The sequence below is a fragment of the Gavia stellata genome, chromosome 20, assembly GCF_030936135.1.
Source record: "Gavia stellata isolate bGavSte3 chromosome 20, bGavSte3.hap2, whole genome shotgun sequence".
NCBI classification, from domain to species: domain Eukaryota; kingdom Metazoa; phylum Chordata; class Aves; order Gaviiformes; family Gaviidae; genus Gavia; species Gavia stellata.
This window is the reverse complement of record NC_082613.1, coordinates 15,745,930-15,767,083: the sequence shown is the minus strand read 5'-3', so window position 1 is coordinate 15,767,083 and position 21,154 is coordinate 15,745,930. Positions and strand designations below refer to the sequence as shown.

At 50.7% G+C, this 21,154-nt stretch overlaps 1 protein-coding gene across 1 annotated transcript in view; it reads right to left on the bottom strand.

The window, feature by feature from the left end:
* Window positions 1-2,320: 2,320 nt before the first annotated feature.
* RALY (RALY heterogeneous nuclear ribonucleoprotein) overlaps window positions 2,321-21,154 on the bottom strand; it is an 88,712-nt gene continuing 69,878 nt past the window's right edge. The window contains exons 3-8 of the mRNA XM_059827194.1: window positions 18,056-18,128; window positions 9,572-9,619; window positions 9,147-9,307; window positions 8,392-8,505; window positions 7,703-7,848; window positions 2,321-2,365 (exon numbers count right to left, since the gene is read on the bottom strand). Coding sequence (XP_059683177.1) covers window positions 2,321-2,365; window positions 7,703-7,848; window positions 8,392-8,505; window positions 9,147-9,307; window positions 9,572-9,619; window positions 18,056-18,128 — 587 coding nt within the window. The remainder of the gene's footprint in view (window positions 2,366-7,702; window positions 7,849-8,391; window positions 8,506-9,146; window positions 9,308-9,571; window positions 9,620-18,055; window positions 18,129-21,154) is intronic.

The following is a 21,154-nucleotide window of genomic DNA, read 5'->3' as shown; positions in this document are numbered from 1 at the left end:
CCAGGCCTCCAGAGCCCCTGTGAAGCCAGATGTTTTGCTCAGCCCAGTGGGATACACCTTGTCTAAGGGAAAGCAAATCCTGTGGGCAGAGCTGGAACTTAGAAAGGGAAAAAAGACTTACTTGTCTGAAATGGAGGAAAAAAGTGTGTGTGTATATGTATGACAGAGCGAGAAAAGAGCAAAAGCAAATTAGATTTCTTTCTTTTATTATACAGGATTGTATGTACAAGGTCACCTTTCTCCCAAACATCAGCATCACAGTCAGTTCATAGCAAAAACTGCAGCTCATCTCTCAAAGCCTAGAAAACAGCTCTACAACGGCTCAGTACAACACAATGGATAAATTGTACAGGAACCGGAAAAAAAGTAGGGGAAAGCACGGTTATCCCTTTAATCCCTCATGAATTATTTGAAACTAAGAAATGCAAATAAAACATTGTGCTTCAAGAGCCATGCTTGCTCCACGATGGCTCTCGGGGGAGGGAAGTGTGGCCCCGGGACCTGTTTTCCCCTTCACCCTTCAAAAAGAGATGCCGTAAATGAGGTCTGGCTTTGAGCGCTGGAGCAGAAAGGAGGAGTCCCCTCTCAGAGCACTCTATACGACCTGGGGGGCCACACGTTTTGTGGGAGGGTTTGACCAAGGAGAAGCTGTGGACACCGTTCCGGATTCAAAGCCCTGATATGTGCGTGTGTTTTGGAGGGGAACAGGGGAGACGGGCAGGACACATCTGATCTGAATAAAGTGCTGTGTGAGTTTCAGTCCCATCTACCCCTGAACTCACAAAAACTGGATAAGCCCACAAAGGAGGAACGAACAAGAAGGGAAAGGCTGAGAGACCTCTTGGGTTTTGTGGTGTAAGGGGGTTCCCACGACAAGCTGCATGCTGGCTGCTGCAGCCCTCTGCGCGCGGGACGTGGCATGGGTCAAAAGCAGCTTGAATTTGGGTAGGCAGGGGAGGTGCTTGCATGCCCACATGCATCGTGCTCGGTGCATTCACCATTACCAGTCTCGTTACGCTCAGGCAAGTTGTCACGCTGCGCAGACCCGTCGGACTGGTGATGGAGCACAGCCTTCGCAGTCAGGAGCAGGAGCTGTCACGCCACTCTGCCGGCATGCCAGGTCGGTGTGAAGACTCAGCGAGGCTGGGGCAAGAGGAGACGTGAGCACCCTGGGGAAGAGGCTGATGTCTCTGGCACTGGGCTGGAGAAGTGGGTGGATTACATCCCTCCCAGGGAGCAGGTGGTCCAAGAAAAGGATCTCATCCACACATGCTTGCACCCCCTCACTCTGCAGTCTTGCTCAGCCTTTATATAGTGGTTTCCCAGTGGAGAACGAGGAGACCAAACCATTGAAGATGCTGTATGCTCTGTTTCTCCTGCTTAGGATCACTTGCTTTCCTGCAGGCAGCTTCCTTTCCCTGTCCCCTCTCTTGAAGCAGCTGCAAAGACCACAGCACGTGCACCAGCACCGACTCCTTTCCAGCTGGAAGTGACCATGTACCCACAGCAGCTCATGGGGCAAAAGAAACACGACAGGAGGTGACCGAGCTGGGAGGACAGCTCACCCCACACCCTCTTCCTCAACATGACCTTTAGCGTGAGAACACAAATTTTCCGAACTGAGACAGTATTTTTCCCCCAGTTAGCAATGCTCTGGCTCTCACCTAGCACGGGAAAAACCGTCTTTATTGGGTTAGACTTAGTTCTCCCTCCTCTCCTACAAAAAGCTCTACAACATCTCTGACTCATTTGGTGACACAACCGGTCTCCCCTTATCCAGTCAGTGATGGTTATGGATTGTGCAGGGTTTGGTTCCTGCCTCTGCTGGCTGCAGAGCTCCGAATCCATTGCACGGGGTAGTGGGGATTGACTGGGATGATGAGTTTTCTTTGTCTTTGCTTTACAGATGGATGGAAGATGTCGGGCCATGTTTCTCCTTTTGAATGCCAGGTAGAGATGACAGCAGCACTTCGATTCAGCTTGTCTTGCTCAACGTGCCAGGACAGGGTTTAGCCTCGTGCTTTCCTCACACTGTTGCTCACTGCTGTTCTGAATGGGCTGCAAGGAGAGAAGGGGGGGGGCGGGGTGTGGGGGAAAGGTACATCATTTTCCTTGAACCTCAAAGATTTGTGATTTAGGAAAGGGAGTGAGGGGCTGATGGGTGACCCAGCTGAGCAGCCAGGCTCAGTGCTAGGAAAACACAGAGGATCAGTGGAAAGGAGCATCTTCTGAAGCAGCAACCCCCCCACCCCAACATGCATGGAATGAAAGCTTTTGCTCAGAATCAGCCTCTAAAAAGCAGTGTGTGAGCCATACCTGTTTACTGTAGCCTGGCATCCTCCACATCTGTGTAATGGCTGTTCTCCTGGAGGGAAAAGGGAACCAGAAACAGTAAATCACCACTCCTGCCCTGCCTGGGACACCGTGACACCTCACATGCGGTGACAAGCTGGTACCGTGGTGTGGGAGAGCTCGCACACTGCGAGCAGCGTCAGGTTGCTCGGCGTGGTGGAAGAGCTACAAAGCACACCTGATGTGGACACCGGGTGCCGTGGCTGTGGTTTCTGGCAGACACAGTCCCAGGCAAAACCAGAAATTTCCTCTGGCTCCTTATCCTGGAAGGGCTCTGCCAAACAGACCTGGCACGTGTGATTCCCCCTTGGATTTTGAAGTCTGGCTCCTGCTGAACCTCAAAGGGACTGGGATGAAATTAAACCCACCTTCCCTTGTGTAAAGTCAGGTGTCTGATCTACACCAGAATCAGCACCTCCAGTGGGCATGTCCCAGAGAAGCTCTTGAACCTGTAGCATGAGTTGCCATGCTTAGACTGGATGCCTAATTTCTGCATGGGCAGGTTAAGTCCATGCTCAGCACTTCCATAAAGTTTACTGCGTGTGCTTGCACAGCTCATGCCTTGTTGTAGCACCGTGAGAAGTTAATTTGGGACCTAGGAATGGCCCGCACCAGGGAACAGGCATTCCTGAGTTACTGGAACTGCCCAATGATGCTAAGGTGCAGTCAGTCCGCGATGGCAAATCGTGCACTATGTAATGACTCTGCTGTTGAACACAGAAACTGGTCCCAGTTTGCAGCAGAACTCATCATGCAGAATGAGAACACTCGTAACAGTCATCACTCCAAAGGCCGCTCTAACAGTGCCGGCGTGCTGAACCACTCCCCATGCAACAGTGGTTCTGAAAGCTCGGCATGTGGACGTCCCCCTCTTGGAGCCGCTCTGCAATGTGGTATCGTTAAAAGAATTAGGCAGTATTTTACCTCTGGCATAGGCCAAATTTTGTGGTGAATATTTTAGAGATGGAAATGGAGACGTCTGCAGGGGATGGTAGGTAATCTGAAAGGAAAGGCAAGGGAGCCCAGTCCCAACCTTGTAGCAGCAGGCTGGTTTACAGGGCACTGGGGGAGACAAATAGATTTTTACAATCAGGGACACCACCAGCGTCTTTGCAGAGACCCTGCAGGGGGAAAGCCTCAGGACTGCAATGCACGAAGCAGGGACAGCTGGAGACTACGCTCAAAGGAGCTGTGGATGGAGCCTCCCAAGAGAGGGAAGTCTGGAGGCTTGTGACTTCTGGCAACAGAACAAAGGCTCCTTCTCTGCAGTTACAGCGCAGGTAGCGCCCTGGGAACAGGCTCTTCAGGAAAGCCAGGTGAGGTGGTATGTGCTCTGCGCAAAGGAATAGCCCAGATGCACAGTGATCTGCCTTGGAGCAGGTGATGAGTCAGCTGAGAGCTTGTGGGTGAGGATCAGGGGACAGACTGACATGGGTGATATCACGGCAGGCATCTGCTACAGGCCACCTGATACGAAGTCTCCTCTGGATGGCTGCAGGAAGCCTCCTGATCACAGGCCCTTGTACTCCTGGTGGGCTTCAACCAGCCTGCTATCTGGTGGGTGGGCAACCCAGGAGACTTCTGGAGAGTGTCAAGAACAATTTATTGACGCAGCTGAATGACTAGCTGACTAGGGGAGACATTCTTCTGGGCTGTTACTGATAACCAAGGAAGAACTGGTCAAAGATGCGAAGATGGAGAGAAGTCTTGGCTGCTTTGACCATGAGACTGTGAAGTTGAGTATCCTGAGAGAAGTGACCAAGATGAAGAGCAGAATCAAATCCCTGAACTTAAGAGAGCAGATTTTGGGTTGTTAAGGGATCTGCTTGGCAAAATTCCATGGGAGGCTGCTCTGGAGGCCAAGGAGACCAGGACATTTTGGTCATCTTCCAGGACACCTGCCTTGAAGCACAACAATGGCCCTTTCTGATGACAGTCAGGCGGGTGTGGCAGGAGACCAGCATGGATGAACAGCAAGCTCCCAACCAAGCTTTCTCCTATGTGAAAAGGGAGAACCTAGAAGATGTAAAGCAGAGGTGAGCCACCCAGGAGGACTATAGACCCATCCCTCCAGTGTGCCTTGATGGAGTTAGACGAGCATCTGTAGGTTCACTAGCAGCAAAAGGAAGGCTAAGGAAAGTGTAAGCTGCTCAGTGGGGCAGGGGACCAAGGGACCTAGTGACAAAGCACATGGAAAAGGCCAAGGTACTCAATGCTTCTTTTTTTCCTTCTTAAATTTCACTGGTCCAGTCTGTCTTCTGGCCTCCCAAGTCCCTGAGCCTAGTGGCAGACCCTGTGGGAATGAAGCATTACCCACTTTATCCTTCCTCTGCAGAGCTCCTTTCCTGCCCACCCTCTCTGAAAAGGGCACAAACTCCTGCTGGGAGGGAGGGCCACCTTCGTCCTTCTCCCTGTGGGCTGCAACACGTATTTTGGACTTGATTTCCCCAGGTGATGTTGGAAACTTCACCAAGGCCAAGCAGAGATTTGTGCACAAAAGCAGGGCAGCCAACTTTGCACTGGAAGTGGGGCTGAAAGGAAGTATTTGCCCAGCTCGCATTGACTTTCAATGGAATTTGTGTGCATGACTCCCTTGGGGTCTAAAATGCTCCCCCTCACCCAGCTGGGGCTAACACCACTGTGAAGCACCACTCTGCTTAGCTGTACTATTTTCACATGAGCTCTGGTTCAGTGAGCTCCCCTACGAACAGGGATGCTCTGGTCCCCAGGAGACATCCTACAGTTGTCTACAGGGTATACGTGGGACCTAGACCCAAGGCCAACTGATCTTCCCCACTTGTCACCATGGGGAAGAGGTTGATGGCAGGGAAGCCTCTGTGCTGGGTACTGCCCACGTGTTGGCAGGGTTGGTTCCTGCCTTGCATAATCTGTGTCTTTCCCACTTGTGATGGATGCACTCCTCCTGTTTGAACTAACTGGACTTTGGTCCAGGCAGATGCTCAGCAAGTAAGCCTAAACAAAGTTAATCCTATTGTGTGAGGCTATCAGTGAGAACCCTGCACCAAAACTGAAACACTCGTTTGGCTGGAGACTGGGCTGATAAGCAGCCGAAACTGCATGACCACAGCAGAAAATCTGACTACGGATCAACCACTTTACGCTATAAATATCTGCCGCCATCAGAGCCCGTTGAGCTCTCCCTCCACAGCAGCTGGCTGCACAGCGGGGATCTCCCCTTGAGTAGGGACACCTCTCAAGGTTACCCCTCGAGGCTGAGAGATCCCTTACCTGACATCAGACATCGATGGCTTGGTAAGCGACATTTTTTGCATGCATGTAACATTTAAGTGTAGTAAGCTTACACGATAATCTTTGAATCCCATTCTAACTTTATGTGTAGTAAATAGTAGAGTGTTGACCACCAATCCAACTGTACCTATTAAATATTTTACATACCTAAACCTACTGATTAGAACTCAATAAACTAACTACTAGATCAGATCTGAGTGACCTCTGACTCTTCTGTGACACCACTGCCCCTCAGAGCCCAGGGTAGATAATGTTTTTAGGGACCGGTGTGGGCACCATGTCCATGGACAGCAGGTGGTGAAGGCTACACTGACGTACGTAAGCCAGAGAGACGTGGGATAAAGGAGTCACTCTCCAGGAACTGGAAAGACTTCAAAACTGTTCAGTGTTGTAAGGTCAGGCACAAAATATAAAGGATGGCTTTTGTGATTTACCTTGCGGTGTTTAAGAGAACATCCCTGCAGACAAACTGCACACACTAACCTGCCCCATGCTGAGCACATGTCAGCCTGTCTGATGTTGGCAGTAAAATATTTCTGATCTCAATGCCACTTTAGGACCAGAGAGTTACAGACAATACGGATGGAAGGGAGCTGAAATACTCATCTTGTTCATTTACTCTTAATGAAGACCAGCTCTTCTTAAATCATTGCCAGCAAATGTCTGTCCACTCTGTTTTCTTATCCCACTAATAGCAGAAAAGTCCAAATTTTTTTTGTTGACAGGCTGTGTGCTGCTTTATCATCATTAGCATCAGCAAGTTTCCCCCTAATTTCTACCATCTGTTTCCCTTGATGTAATTCAAACCTGGCGTTCCTTATCCTAATTGACACAGAGTCGGAGGCCAACTTTTGCCTTTCTTCTTTATAGCATCTGTTAGGATGTCTCCCCTTAATCATCCCCTTATTCTTAGCAGGAGTCACAGACTTCAGCGATGAGGCCCCAGAAACCGAAACAGCTGAAAGACCCGTTCAGCTCCCTCATCAATCATGACTAAGGTGGGGCAGAGTAGAAGAGTACAAACAAGCTGGGAAGTGTTTTGAGTTAGAGGAGCTTTTTGGCCACAGGTAGAGTGCCGCGCATGTGCAATGCGGTGCAGTCACCCCAGCGATGCGGGGGCAAGGAAGAAGAAAGGGGTGCTGAGCTTCACCCTCACTTCTGCTGCCACCAGTGCCGGGGTGGGGAAGGAGCGGGGCTGTTGCAGGGGACGCTCAGTACAGGCTCAGAGGCTGCCCCGACGTGCCCCAAGCCTCCGCGGGAGAGCCGTGCCAGCCAGCCCAGGGGCTGTGGTCCTGGGGAAGAGGCAGCAAGCAGGGCTGTCCTTCTACCCCAGCACCCTGTCGCCCTTTGCCTGGGTCTGGAGCTGATCCTGATCACAGAGGAGTCTTAATTTGGGATAAATGACAGCGCTGCCAGTGGTAATACAGTGCCCTGCATTACCCTTGCCATCAGCGTACCCGAGAACGGGGCTCCCATCCAGATGCTTTTTAGGCACAAAATTTGCTCACTGGGTTCACTGGGAGCGTCCTTATTCGGGGCAGGATTAACACCAATGGGGCTGATGTGTGGAGGACATCAGGCCAGCCATGCTGGAGTGCTGCCCTCGCTACGGAGGTACAGCACAGCGGTTGTGGCTTCCTTAGGCCTTATAACGAGGTTTACGCCATTTGGTGTCCGTCCAGACGAAAGGACATTGCAAATGCACGTTGTTAGGAAAGTGCAGTCATTGTAACGGCCTGTCTTTGCCACATGTTTCAATCCATTTGAGAATTACTTGGGAGCAGAGCAACTTGTTTTAACCATTAATTAATAGTTGTGAAATCAAGGATAAATGTGGTCTGAATTTCAAGAGCCAACCATGTTTCTTCAGCGTCTCCACATGCATTTCCTAGGGCAATGCTTTTGCAAGCAGCAGAACAATTTGAAAGAACAAGCTGTGAACAATCATGGGATTTAAATACAACAATTTTTTTTGAGGAAGGAAAAACTATTTTTTTGGGGATTTAGTAAGTTCCAGTAAAACTGTGGCCCATTACTGAACAACTTTGGCTGGAGGGAGGTATTGTCCAAACTCTCTTACCAGTTCATCTTCACACTCATCCCGTGCGAGACCCTCTTCCTCACCCTCGTCCCCGTTCAGCGGCTCCTCTGTGTTGACCTCTGCCTCTGATGCCGTGTCTTCCTGCGAGATTTCGCTTTTGCTGCCATCCGTCTTCTTCCGTACCTCTGTGAGAGCAAGAGCCAAGCCACCAGGTTCAGGGGCTGGGGTAGGCAATGGCCAGAGCCTGACGACACTAATCCAGTGGGCCCCCCCATTCAGTCAGCAGGTAAACAATGGATCTAGGTTTTTTTCAGCAATGGGAAGTTTTGCTGATTTTGAGGAAGCTGCCTGAAAGCAGCCCTGGGGAGGGCAGAGCGGGTCATCGTTCCGCATCCCTCCGGAGTGAATGTGGGAGGCAGATAGAACAGAACGGAATTGAATAGGAATAGAATAATAGAACAAAAAAGCAAACTAAAAAAATACAAACTACATGCCAAAAGAAAAAAAAATCTCATCATTTAAAAACCCAATTCTGTAATTTGGGGAATTTTGGCATGTAGTTTTGGCCTGTGATTCCACCCTGGAACCTGGGGGTCGACACTTCACCGTCAGAGCCCGGAGGGTGCTCCGAGCCGCGGTGGTTCCAAGGCCAGCTCCGCAGGCCGCTTCCCTGCACTCTTTGCCCGTTCTCGGCCCGGCCCTGAGGCATCTGCGCGCACCCAACTGACCTGCGGACAGCTTCTGTTCTTCAGCGATCTGCTCCAGTCGGCCCAGGAGAGCATCAATGTTGGATTTGATCTGTGTCAGCTCAGTTTTGATTGTTTGCAGCTCGCTGCACTTCACTTGGGAGGAAGGAAGGGAAAAACAGGCGTTTAGTGCCCCGCAGAGCGCCCGAGGCGCCTGCCTCACCCCTCTGCCTGGCCCAAGTCACCTTGCTGAGCAAGTTAAAAAATCAACTAGAAACCCTGCGCTAGGAACGGACTCCTTGCAACCCTGGGGTCAACGTGCGGTGATGCTCACACCTCGCTGCATGGCGTATCTGAGGTTGTCTACGCCGGAAGGAGCGGCGGTGAGCGGTGTGCAGGGTATCCCAGTGGGCAGGTGAGGAGAGGTTGGCTTTGCATGGAGCAGCGACATGGCCTCCTCCACTGCCAGCCCCCACTGCCCTGCTGCCTGTTACGGCACCGGCAGGGAAAGCGGGGGGGGCCTGTGGGTGGTCCTATGCACCCAAAAAAGCCTGCATGAGCGTTGCCCAGGCACGTTGTGGAGGCTGATGCCAGGCTCTGGCACGCTCAGGTTGTATGCGCACCTTCCCCTGCTGCATTCGCAGCCTGCGGGTTTCTGAAAGGCCCTCGCTTGGGCTGTTGTTTCCAGATATTTTAGGGTTTTTCAGGTTTTCCCTGTGGGTGAATGCCTGGGGATGGGAGGTCTACCTGCACACCAGTCTCCACACCGTCCCGCTGCACCTCACGCACATACTCACGCTTCAGCTTGGCCGAGCTGTTGGCGATGGCGGCCGATCTGGCGAAGAGCTTGACGGGGAGCGTCGCCTTCACGCGCCGGACGAGGGGGATGGTGACCCGCGGCCGCTTCACAGGAACCACCCTGGGCACTGGAGAGACTCGGCCCCGGTACTCGAAGAGCCTGGAGTGGGGCGGGGGGGAAAGATGGGGGGGCTGAAGCAGCCCTGCAGCACCCCCAGCCCTGCTGTGCCAGCGATCGCATGCCACAACTGGGACGGAAGCAGTGCTGGCGGTAAGCCGGGGCACAGCCCGGCCATCGGACCCCACCGCGCTGGGCTGGGCTGGACCACCCTGCGCCCCACCTCACTCCCCACGGCAGGAGCTGCGCTGCAGGGAAGATCTTGCCCCACAGAAAGCCCCTTTGGCTGATGCCTCCCCTGCTCACCTGTCGTAGAAGTCGTCTCTGTAATAGTCATAGTCGAAGTCGTAGCCGCTGCAGAGACAGAGTCAGGATGGCACAGGTTAATTAGCGGTGGCAATTTATTATTATTACTCCCTCATCACCTGCTGAGCCTCCCAGGTCCTTTATTTATTCCCCCTCCATAGGGAAGCCCCTGTCCTTCCACCTGGCAGGACGTCCACACTCATCCTCCCGGCTGCGAGGGTCTTCAGGGAGGGGGGCTGAGTCCGGGAGAAAGACTTGGGGGGGCTGAACGCGCTAGACAAGGTGACGTTGGACCTGGTTATTTCAAGGTGGGGCAAGAAGATGTGCGGGTGGATTAAAACCTACAAAGTGGGGTGGGGAGAAACGTCCGCAAACACCCTGTGAGGATGTCTGCATTTGAAGTGATGGCTGAATCTGGGGAGCAGGAACCAGCCCTCCATCCCCGGCCGGCCGTGCAGAGAAATTGAAAGTACGGCTAATCGGTTGTGTCTGTAAAGTGTCGGTTGAAATGTTCTCATGGCATTGCTGATACCCCTCCGCCCTGCTTTTTGTACAGCGGACCCGTGTCAGGAGGACACTGCCCTGCCGCCACCCTCCTACAATTTTTTTTCATACCATATATAATAGTTGGGGGAGAAGTCAGGAAAAAGGGGATATTTATTAATTTAGCATCTTTGCTGTCGAAGATGTTTAAACCTCTCTCCGCCCAGCAAGACATTGCCCACGTCCTGTTTTCTTAAGCTTGAACTGCATTTTAACCCAACGTTGGAGCAATGCATTTCTCACCCCCTGGAGACCCAGTAACACACTTTCTCTCTTGCTGCAGCTGGTTTCTCACAAGGCAACACAAACCAGGTGGTTACAGTGGGCAATCACAGCTCTTCAGAGACGAGACCCGCTCTGGTGCTGCCTGATGCCCTGGCATGCTCTCAGCAGCGAGGAAGAGCAATGCTGCTGCACGTACCAGCTACCCCCAGCTAAACACAGTGTCTGCTTCCCTTGTGTGCTGCTGGCTGAATTAATGTTGGTTAAGTAAGAAGTTGTGCTAACATTCCCTCCTGTCTGCTCTGGACAAACAGAATGGCTATTGCAGCCCTTGAAAGCAATGACTCTGTCCTGAGTCGTGAAACAGTTTGAAGTGGCTTATAAAAAAAAAGAAAATTTAATGGGAAGAAAGAGAGTGATGGGGAGAGGGAAGGACTCCGACCCAGGAGAAACTGCGGCATGGGGAGAGGGAAGGATGAGTGCTCAAATATGTAGCTGAGAGTACATTTGGTGTCCTGAACCTCAGGCAAGAAGTGACAACACGTTCGGTGGGAAGCGTGGTTTGGACGGCTGGTGGGAAGCGTGGTTTGGACCAGAAATTCCAAGCTTGACCCAGGACATCTGTCCTGCCCGTGCTAGCACTGGGCTTCCCACCCAATATTTTAGTTTCAGTAACTGGCTGGTTTCTTAAATGGGTTTTTTTCCATGCTCCTTAGATGCTCCTTGGGTTCCCCAGAAGCCCGTGGCAGCATGCGGAGACTCAGCCTATGCCTTGGGGGGAACCTGAAGCACGCTCTGGATGGTTGGAGACACCAGGGCTCCTTTGGGGCCAAAGACAGTTGGTGCAAGGGGTTAAGGACAACAAGACAGCATTTGAACCTACTGCCTCTTTTGGGGTTTGCTGCCACCATCATGCACTGCCACGGTGACTTCCAGTGAGGAGGAATTTTATAAAGTTGGACCTTATCTCTGAGCAGTTGCTGACCACGGCATCCATGGCTGGCCAGGACGCCGGATGCAGGGTCCACTGCCGAGTACGCAGCAATGGCGGGGCAAGGGGTGATGTGACTATGGAGGTATTATTGCCATAAGCCTTCCGAATTCAATTCCGTGATGAAAACCAGCCATGTTGCTGACAGTCTCAGCATAGATGAATCTCAACATCGTTTCAGCCTTGACGTCCTCCCCTTCTGACCTGACTTGTGGACATTTCTGCTGGGCTCACAGAGGAGAAATGGGTATCATGGCAGCCTTCTGTTCCAGCCACTGGGTGATCTGCATTTACTCCCTTGTGTGCTTTTCTGAATGGAAAGGGAAAGGTAATTCCTACCACGTCAGCTCTTCCTGGAATATAACCAGCCTGTTCCTATGGCTGGGGAGGTGGGCAGTCTGGAACGAGGAAATCCATTTTCATGGAGATTTTCGTGACTGGTAACTTGATTTTCACTCTAACCTGGGATGAAACCTGGAAATACAGAAAATCTCCAAGAAAATAGCTCCCCTCAGCCCGACAATCTATTTTGATCACCAAGGATGTTTGACTCCAGTTCTGTTTCAATCCAATAAAAACAGAATACAACCAAAATAGGAAGTAATTTGAAAGGAAAATTGAACTAGATGCTTCTACACTGTCAGACTCCCCTTCTTTTTTTTTTTTTCTTTCTCCTTAGATGCAACTTAAATGAAATTGCTGCTGCAATTTTGTAATATTTGTCAATCCTGACAGGTGCTGGTGAACCGCTTCTGGCTAGATCCAGCAATGCCCTGGAGCCAGTGTTCTCTGTAGCCACAGGCAAGAGAAGACAGTGGCATCTCTCTGCAGCTCAAGGACTCCAGATGGGATGAAGCAGTGTCTTTTATTCACGGCAAAAACTCCCTCCATGGGCTGTTGCTCTTGCTGGGAAGCTTGCTGTGGCTTGGAGACCATGCAGGAGCTTTAGAGCATTAGCTCATAAACAATACTTGCCAGAGCGTGTCCAGAGAAGGGTGACGAAGCTGGTGAGGGGTCTGGAGCACAAGTCTGATGAGGAGCGGCTGAGGGAGCTGGGGTTGTTCAGTCTGGAGAAGAGGAGGCTGAGGGGAGACCTCATCGCTCTCTACAACTGCCTGAAAGGGGGTTGTGGTGAGGTGGGTGTTGGTCTCTTCTCCCATGTAACTAGCGATAGAATGGGAGGAAACAGCCTCAAGTTGTGTCAGGGGAGGTTTAGACAGGATATTAGGAAAAATTTCTTCATGGAAAGGGTTGTCAGACACTGGAACAGGCTGCCCAGGGAGGTCGTGGAATCACCATCCCTGGAGGTATATAAAAGACGTGGGGATGAGGCACTTAGGGACATGGTTTAGTGGTGGACTTGGCAGGGTTAGGTTTACGGTTGGACTCGATGATCTTAAAAGTCTTTTCCAACCTAAACGATTCTATGATTCTGTGATTCTAACACAAAGCTTGGGGGCATTTGGCAAAATTTTGAAACGCCTGCACTCCTTTCTTCTCACCCTATTCCTGCTCCTGGTCTGGGCTGTCTTTTCTTCCAAGCCTCCGTTCCCCAGTGGGAACCCCATTGGTAGAGCTGTGGACACCATGGGCTCAGCACATGGCCAGCTCCCTGGAGAGATGGGGATGGAGAGGAGCTGCAGCTCCAACCCCATCACATGGGCATTGCCCTGCTGCTGTCCGCACTGTCCTGCGCAAAGCCGTCCATCTACAAACAAGGAATGAAGCTCCAAATGGGGTGGGCACCCTCCATCTCCATCACCAACCCTACCCTGCGGTGTTTGGGCACCTCCACCTCACTCCTGGGCTCTGCTACAGCACCAACAGGATGAAGCCCGGCCTCAAGTACCTGTAGATCCAACCTGGTATGGACTGGAGAAGGATGGAGAAGCCTAAAATCTCAGGTGAAGTCCTAAGCCTTTTTCAAGATGAGTCAAACCAGCAGTTTGGTATATGAAGTGGCTAATAAACACTGTAAATGTTATTATGCTATTTGCAGGAGGGAATGTGTTAGCAAAGCTGGGCAGCCTTGCGTTTTTCTGGTGGAAACCAGTACTGGCCCAGTTTTGCAGCTTGTTTACAGAGGCAGTGGAGTTGCCTTTCAACATGCCTGATCTGCAGGGCAGTGGGTCCAAGAGCATCTACTAAAATTTGTGGGTGAAAAGCAAGGTGAGGGGTGGTACTCCTGGCCTGGCCCCGAATCCTCAGGGGATTGGAGACACTTCCACCCATTTCAAAAGGAATTAGGGGCATAATCATCCTGGGAAGCTGGTCCTGCCTTCCCAAAAACAGTGGGATTCATCTCACTTGGCTTCAGACACTGGGAATGTAAAGAGATAAATCCAAGCCAGGGGGCAAAGAGGGAGTTCCAGGTCATGGTACATCACACCTGAAGGCAGACATCTAAAATACTGTCAGGTGAAGAACTGTTTTTTATCCAGCAAGCATAAAGGGAGTCCAGACAACCAGACCACATAAAAGCCTTGACAGCATAGAGGGCTGAACTCACGCGAGATCAATCCACCCTTAGACTCAGTGTGGTGCAGGATGGCAAATACTCTGATCTCAGCCTCTGGCAGTACCGCCTTCAATACACGCTAACCGTAAGACAGCCCTCAAGGAAGGCAGCAGGCTGAAATAAGGGATTTTTCAGAATTCTGTGACTGTATGACCCTGCTCTATCATGCCAGCCAGGTCATGGCTTTACAGATGATGCCAGTGAGGCAGTGGCTGGACGCTTTTAGCAGCATCCTTGGAAGTCAGGCATTGAGCAAAAAGCAGATCTTCCAGGACGAATGCAGAAAAAAAGCTAGAAAAAAGTGAGTGCCTTAGCGTGGGTGATTTATCTGGACATCGTGTGCCTGAAAATTTCACTGCACGTAGGATAAACCTTCCTGAGACTGATGGAGCATTTTTCAGTGACCTGGCAGGGCTTCCTTTGTGTACAGGAATAATTTTTGCCGTTTTTCAATCAGTTGGTGACATTGCGCCCTTTAAAAATAAAGCAGGGACAATCAGAGTGAGAGGCAGCAGAAGGCTGTAAGGCTGTGTCAAGTAACACAATGCTTCCACCTCCTGATGCATTTCTTCTGCTTTGGTTTTTTTTTTTTTTTTTTGTAATTAAATAACATTTATTAATGACTCACAAAGATTCAAAATCCAAATATTCATAATTGAAGGGCAATTGTTTGTATGCTCTACCTTTACATTACATTTGCGGTGCCATTTCTGAGCATGTACCTGAATAGCCAATGTACATTTGAGCGGCTGTGCTTTTAGTTACTGGCTGACAGCCCTGCACCGATAATCACAAGTGACATGTTGTGCTCAGCTCACATCCTTCTACTAATGGTTGCACAACCTTAATTATTGCAGCAGTAGAAATAATACCCGCTGGAAAGCTACTTGGAAAATCTGGCATTGATCAAATAGCAAGCTTTTAAGATCTTGTGTATCTGGTGTGAGATTCCTTCCTCCTGCAAATAGCCAAGGTAGTGGGAAGCTGGGAGAGAAACGTGGGAAGGGAGCCCAGCATTTCCAAGACGCTGCGGCTGCAGAGGGGCTGCTGTAGGCTGGGACAGCGTGCACACCCCTACTGCCAGTGCTGGGTCTGGGTACCATTGCTCGCCTCCTCCTCTGCCCTGTGGTTGTTTCTCAGTCCTGCCCGTGGGGATTTGGCACCAGGGCTGGCCAGGGTGCCCCTGCTCCCAGCACCGCTGCCGAGACATGGGAGGAGTGGGTCTGTCGGGAGATGGGTTGACAGCAGCTTTCTGCAGGAATCGCAATGGGTATAACAAGGGATGCGAACGCCAGCTGAGCTGGAAGGACATCATACACTTGCATCTGTAGGCTGAAAATAAGTCAGCAGTGGTTTGTGTCTGTCACCATTTTGGAGACAGTTCCTTGGGCCACTGAGCTGCCAGACATTTGGTTGCTCTTGCAGCTCTTGCTCAGGTTCTCCTTACCGTCCTTTTGGCTACAGAGCAACATTAGCACCAGCATTACAGGGAAGGGCAGAGATTTGTGCCTCCAAAAGTCAAGTGCAGCACTGGCAGAACCCACTGCCCTGGGGCAGAGCCACCTTCCCTTCCCAGCCCACGGGCAACAAGCAGCCAACTCACAGCACAGCAGGATCACTGGCACCGACCCGAACGTGGAGCAAACTGCCCTAGGAAACCCTGCCCAGACATTTGCTATGCAGGCAAAATATGTGTTGTCAAAAGGCAAAAGGTTTTGAGACCCAGTATGTGAATACCTGGGGGACATGGTCAAAATACAAGTTCATTTTCCAGCCGTCCTTACTAACTCATTTGCAGTATCTCCAAGCACGTCTGCATTCAGCAGTGGTGGCCGGGGTGCCAGGCAGGAGCACCCAGGGGACTTTCCACATGCAAAGGGATGCTCTGGCAAATGCCAGAGGCAGAGGGAGGGAAGACCTGAAGATCCGGAGAGATTTCGCGAGAGCAGTGATGACAGCGAGGTTTTATATTAACTGAAGGTCACTCTTGTGGAGAGACCTGAGAAAATTTACGACGGCATGAATCTGGGTGTATGTTTTACCTGTTGGAGGTAGATGGGAGGCTACATCCCAAAGGATTTCTATTGAACACCCAGATACCCCCTGGGCTGGGGGATCAAGTAAGACTGCCAAGATTGTTGCTTCCTCTATGTCTGAAATGAGATTTCCCTTCCCTTTGCTTCTCCTTGACCCTCTCATACAGATTTGGAGTGAGGCAAAGTAAAAAAAAATTTTTGAAAACCCCAACCTTCTGTGTTTAACACAGCATTTCTATAAATTATAGTGCTGTGATTTTTGAAGTCTAACATTTAGAAAAATTTATGATGGTTAGGGAAGCTATAACCACGGCTCACTGCAAACCTGGATTCCCTGCTTTCCGTGAGATACCGTAAGTTCTGCTAGTCCAGATGGCAAAGTTTAAATCTGTCACCAATCTGGGATGAAATATTGCTGAAGCTCAGAGCAGTGTAGTTCTCTGGCCTATATTTTAGCATATCCATATTTGTGGGAGGAAGCAAACATCTCTCGTTCGCTCTCTCTTCATCTACATGGCAGCCTGGAAGTCTGAAATATTGGTCATTTCAACAGAAACGGATTAGCGGTCAAGGCACGGATGCAGAGTAAATGAAACGCTCTTTATTGCAAGATGTATGGAATGACTTGATCTGCATTACGGCTACCAGCACCAGGTAAGTAGTACACATTCAACTAAATAGAAAGATTTGTGGCATCTCTATTTCCAGACATCAGCGTGGGTAATGCACAGAGAGCCCAGGTCCCCTCAACTGGCATCCACTGTGAATCCAGAGGGTTCTGGTGAAGGCCCAAGCCGGCCCAAGGTGGGAGGAAAAATTTGCCAGGAGAAAGCTGCAAAGGAAGAGCTCAACTGAGATACTTGGGGAAGGTCTCAACAGACGCCTTGGGGGTGGTGGTGGGAGGGTTGCTGAAGCTCTGGTGGGTTTGCCTATGCCAGAAGAGCGTTGCCACCACGGAGGTTTGCCATTTTGTAGCACGCTGGTGTTGGACTGCGTGGCTGAGTCTGAATCATGGTTTTTTTCATTTCTCTTCACCTCTCTCACTTTTTTTTCTTTTTGTAGAAAAAAATACAGTTCTCTCATGATTTCCTTTATTATTACACCCACCTATAACCCTGATAATGATTTTAGTCTTTTCTTCTCAACATCACACCTTCTAAATCCTGACTCAGTGCCCCAGCCTCCATACCATGAGACTGGCACAAAAACAATCAGAATTTATAAATAAAACACATTTTGGGATCTTGTTATTTGCTTTGGGGTTCTTGAAACCTGCAGGGTACTCTCCAAATACCTTTTCAAGTTTTCCCTTCTGCAACCTCAGGAGCAAGAACTTTATGAGTTTCTCTCATATTCCCATGACTCCAGACTCTGGGGCTTAAATGAAAACCTTCACTTCTTGTGAAAATCTTGATAAAGTCTCTAGAGGTGGCAACAGTGGCATTGAAGGCTCACTCTGACATCTGTAACACCCTACATCTCCCACGGACCTACTCCATGTCCCACTTGTCCCTCCCCGTTCCCTTGATCCCTTGGTCACTGCTCCACAGCACAGGCTCCCTTGGAGATAACCCCGGTCACCTCCTTGGTCCACCTCCATCTATTGCCCCAACGGCTTCCCACTTTCTTCCTTTCTTCTCTCCCTTTCCCTGTCATTCTTCTCTTGCTCTTTTCTCCAGTGTCTTTCCCTAAATTATCCCTGTTCTCCCCCAACACCCAGCATATGCCACTGTGCCCCACTCCTGCTCCCCAGCTGGAGGAGCTGGGGCTGGAAGGGCTCCTCTTGTTACACCTCTTTCAAGACCTCTGATGTGGTTAAAGCAGGTATTGCCCGCTTTTCTCCAACGATCTCCAGGTCCAACATCTTTCACAGGTTGGACCGTGCCCAGGCAGAGTCCCACAACGCCATGGGCGTTGGCCAACCTTGGGTCTGCCGCTGACGCCTCTTGCTGGCTCTCCTCCCTGCAGCCTCCCACTGAGGGGCATTGCAAAGGCCAAGCAGCCCATGGGAGGAGAAGATCTGAATGTGCAGCAGCGACCCAGGGCAGCCTGGGGTAGGCGCCAGGGAGCTCAGGGCAGCAGCCTGGGCGGTGCAAAAACCAGCCCCAGCTGGAAAACAAATACCAGCCAGCCCGGAGACCTTGCCGCAGGGAGGTGGCGTGGTGGAGACCTACCTGTACAATGCGGAGGCTGCTCTCTTCAGCCCTTTAGGTCTGTTGGGTTTAGGTTCCCCGGCCATGTTGATATCTGCAATGAACAGAGACGCAGCTATGGCACAGCACGTCCACGGTCACTGGGAGCCGTATCCGACCACAGAGCAAGGGAGGCTGTGCACAGTCCTGCCATCAGCAGAAACAAACTCCTCCACACCTCCCACCACATTTCCACCTGCTTTTAGCATGTCTGGGGCCCTGCTGGACCTCCGCAAGAAGGCAAATATACTCTTGCACTTGGCAAACCTCTTCCTTTTCCTTTACAAAGCTGCTAACCATTTATTTTTGAAGTCAACGCCCTGCACATGGTCTATCCCACACACACAAATTCAGGACAGGCTTCTCAGGAGAACTCGGTGCTGTAATGATAAGGCACAGACAATATATAAAACTGCTGCATGCTGCTAACTGATCATTTATCCCTTACTCCTTCTAGAATAAAAATGAATGCTAAGCACGAGCCAGCCAGGAATCACTGTGGACTGGGCTGTGTTAAAAGCTGCATGGGGTGCAGGCACACACCCGCAGCTACCCCAGCTGATCTCGGAGGAGCATCTTCTAGCAGGGGAGATGAGAATGAGCTCTTCTAATCCGCTGAGGAAATTTCTCTCCTCGGACTCAGTGCCAAATGTGCTTTTGACATGAGAATAAAGTGATACGGCCAATTTCATGGAGGCTGCCGAGAGCCTGGCAATCTAATGCTGAGTGTGGCCCTGGAACCGCAGAGAGATGAGCTGTTGGGAGCATGAGGCCTCACCCCCTCTTCATTTCTTGGCCCAGGAGTGAGCAAATTCCCTGCTGGCTTCTCCAGTCAGCCCTCAACTTTTTCTGTTCTTCAGGTCCTTTCTATCTAAATAGGTGTCAGACCTCTGGGCATGCCAGATCTGAGCCAAGCAAGACATGGTTTCCTTACATAGACCAAAAGCACTGTTCGCACTGGGCTGGACAGGGGCTGCCCCACGGCACTGGGGCAGGTCCTTGTGCTAAGCTGGTGGCACGAGTTACAGCCTCTGAGGTGCAGGTGGATTTGAAGGTCTCCATCTGGGGCGCAGGGTTTGTGGATCGGTGACTGCCAGCTGGGGTATTTCGGTTCTCACCTCTTCAGGACTTGCAGGATATGCCATGAAACTCAGCAGCTCCAAGCTTGCTAATTGTTGCTTTTTTCATGCTGCATGAAGGGACTTTATGGAGAAACGTGGACAGGCTGGTCCGCTCACCATCAGAATAGAGAGCTTGCAAAGTGATCCAAAGTGAACAGGGTGCAGACTTCATTATTAACTAAGAAAATCACCTTCAGGAGCACAAGGAAGCTGCAGAAACACTGCTGAAACAACCTGAGCAGGAGGAGTACAGGCTGCACACGTGGGACACAGCTCTGGAGGAGCACTGCCCAAATGTCTTGCTGTGCAATTCCTCAGACTGCCTTTTAGGGTCTAGCAAGAGACATCATTCCTACTGAAGCTGGAGCTTAGCCTGTTTATAAACACACGTAATGAGTGTGGTATTAGGGTGTTGCTCAGCCACTACATTGAATGTTCCTCTGGAGGCGCATTCAGATCAGAGCGTGTGTTTTCTTTGCTGCCTTTCACCCTCCATCCTCCCATACTCAACTGCTAAGAGGAATGCAGAAGAGTGTTGAGCCTGAACGCTAGCAAGGATGCGCACGGCCATAGGACAACCGCTGCCAGTGTAAACATTATGCATGCGGTTGCCTTTCTGAATCTGTTGAGCAACGCAATGCTTCTGGCAATGCTGTTTGCTGTAAAGGAAGAGAGGAATAAATGCTTCCTTGGTACATCCCACAACGTGCGTCCCCCTGCTTAGCTTCAGTTCCCTTGTCGTGAACCCTTTTTGCTGTCAGGGTGCAGCTTGCCAGCTGCCAGTCACTTTTCTTGAAAACTGAAGAGCTAATGACAGCACCATGCTGATTAACACCCTTCAAGGGAGACTCAACGAAAGCCCAATGGTGGATAATGACAACAATTAGCTCAATTTGCTGGTATGCACTGCTAGAAATAGCACCGTGGAGCCTTTATCATGGCATGCACACAGACCAGGAAATTTATACTTTCAACCTATAGTGGCGATGAGCCGTCAGATCCCTCAAGATTCCCTTGATAGTGAACAAGGAGAGACAAGAGCTCAGCATGCACATCAGCCTGGACAGATTTTGCATCTCATTCCCATTCTGGCTCCCTCCTCTGCATTGCTGAATCCATCTGCCCACCCCTTGGCAGTATCTATCCCTCCTGCTCATATCCAGGCATCTTTGCCCACACTAAATGGGGAGGTCGTGCTTTGTCTAGCCAACGTGCTAGGGTCAGGTTAAGCTGTGGATCCAGCTTCCAGTGCAGAGCTTCCCTCACTGGGATGGTAACTGCCTCCTGCAAAGTCTGGGAGCCTCTGGAAAAAGCACAGAGGTTGCCAGGATCTGCCTGGCAGAGTAGTTCCTGTCCCAGCACATGATGGGCTACAGCCGTGGTTCCAAACACCTCTGTTTCACGATGCATTCAGTATTTTGCTGGTTAATTAAAATGCAAGTTTGATTGTTTGCATATCTGGTAACAAAGGAAGAAGAAGAAAAAATGGAAGAAATGCTATTAGACCACTTAGCTTGAGAGCTGACCTTAGCTGGGATGCTAGATGCTGCTTTGCTCATTCATTCTGGTATGTGCTGGAAAATGCTACCTGCAAATCATCATTGGCACGAGGGAGCAGATGGAGGGCTGAACCCTCCTGCCATCACCGGTGCGTGTAACTACCCCATGGCAGCACAGCCGGCTGTGCTTCTGGAGGGGCAAGTACCACCAAAAGCTGGAGTCATTGACTTAAGAGTTTCTGCAGGTACCAGCTTTTCTGTGATCTGTTAGAAGGAGTTGCAAGAGCCTTGAAGGCTGCTGGGGGGGGTTATGAGATCCTGAGACCACATGCCCGCTCAGACGAGCCAAGCACAGCACTCACCGCACATGCAAAACCATAATGCTTTCCCACAACATTTCTTAAACGTTGGTGCAAATTCCCTTTCCCATCTGAACAGTTGAGGCAGGAAAGGCAGTTTCA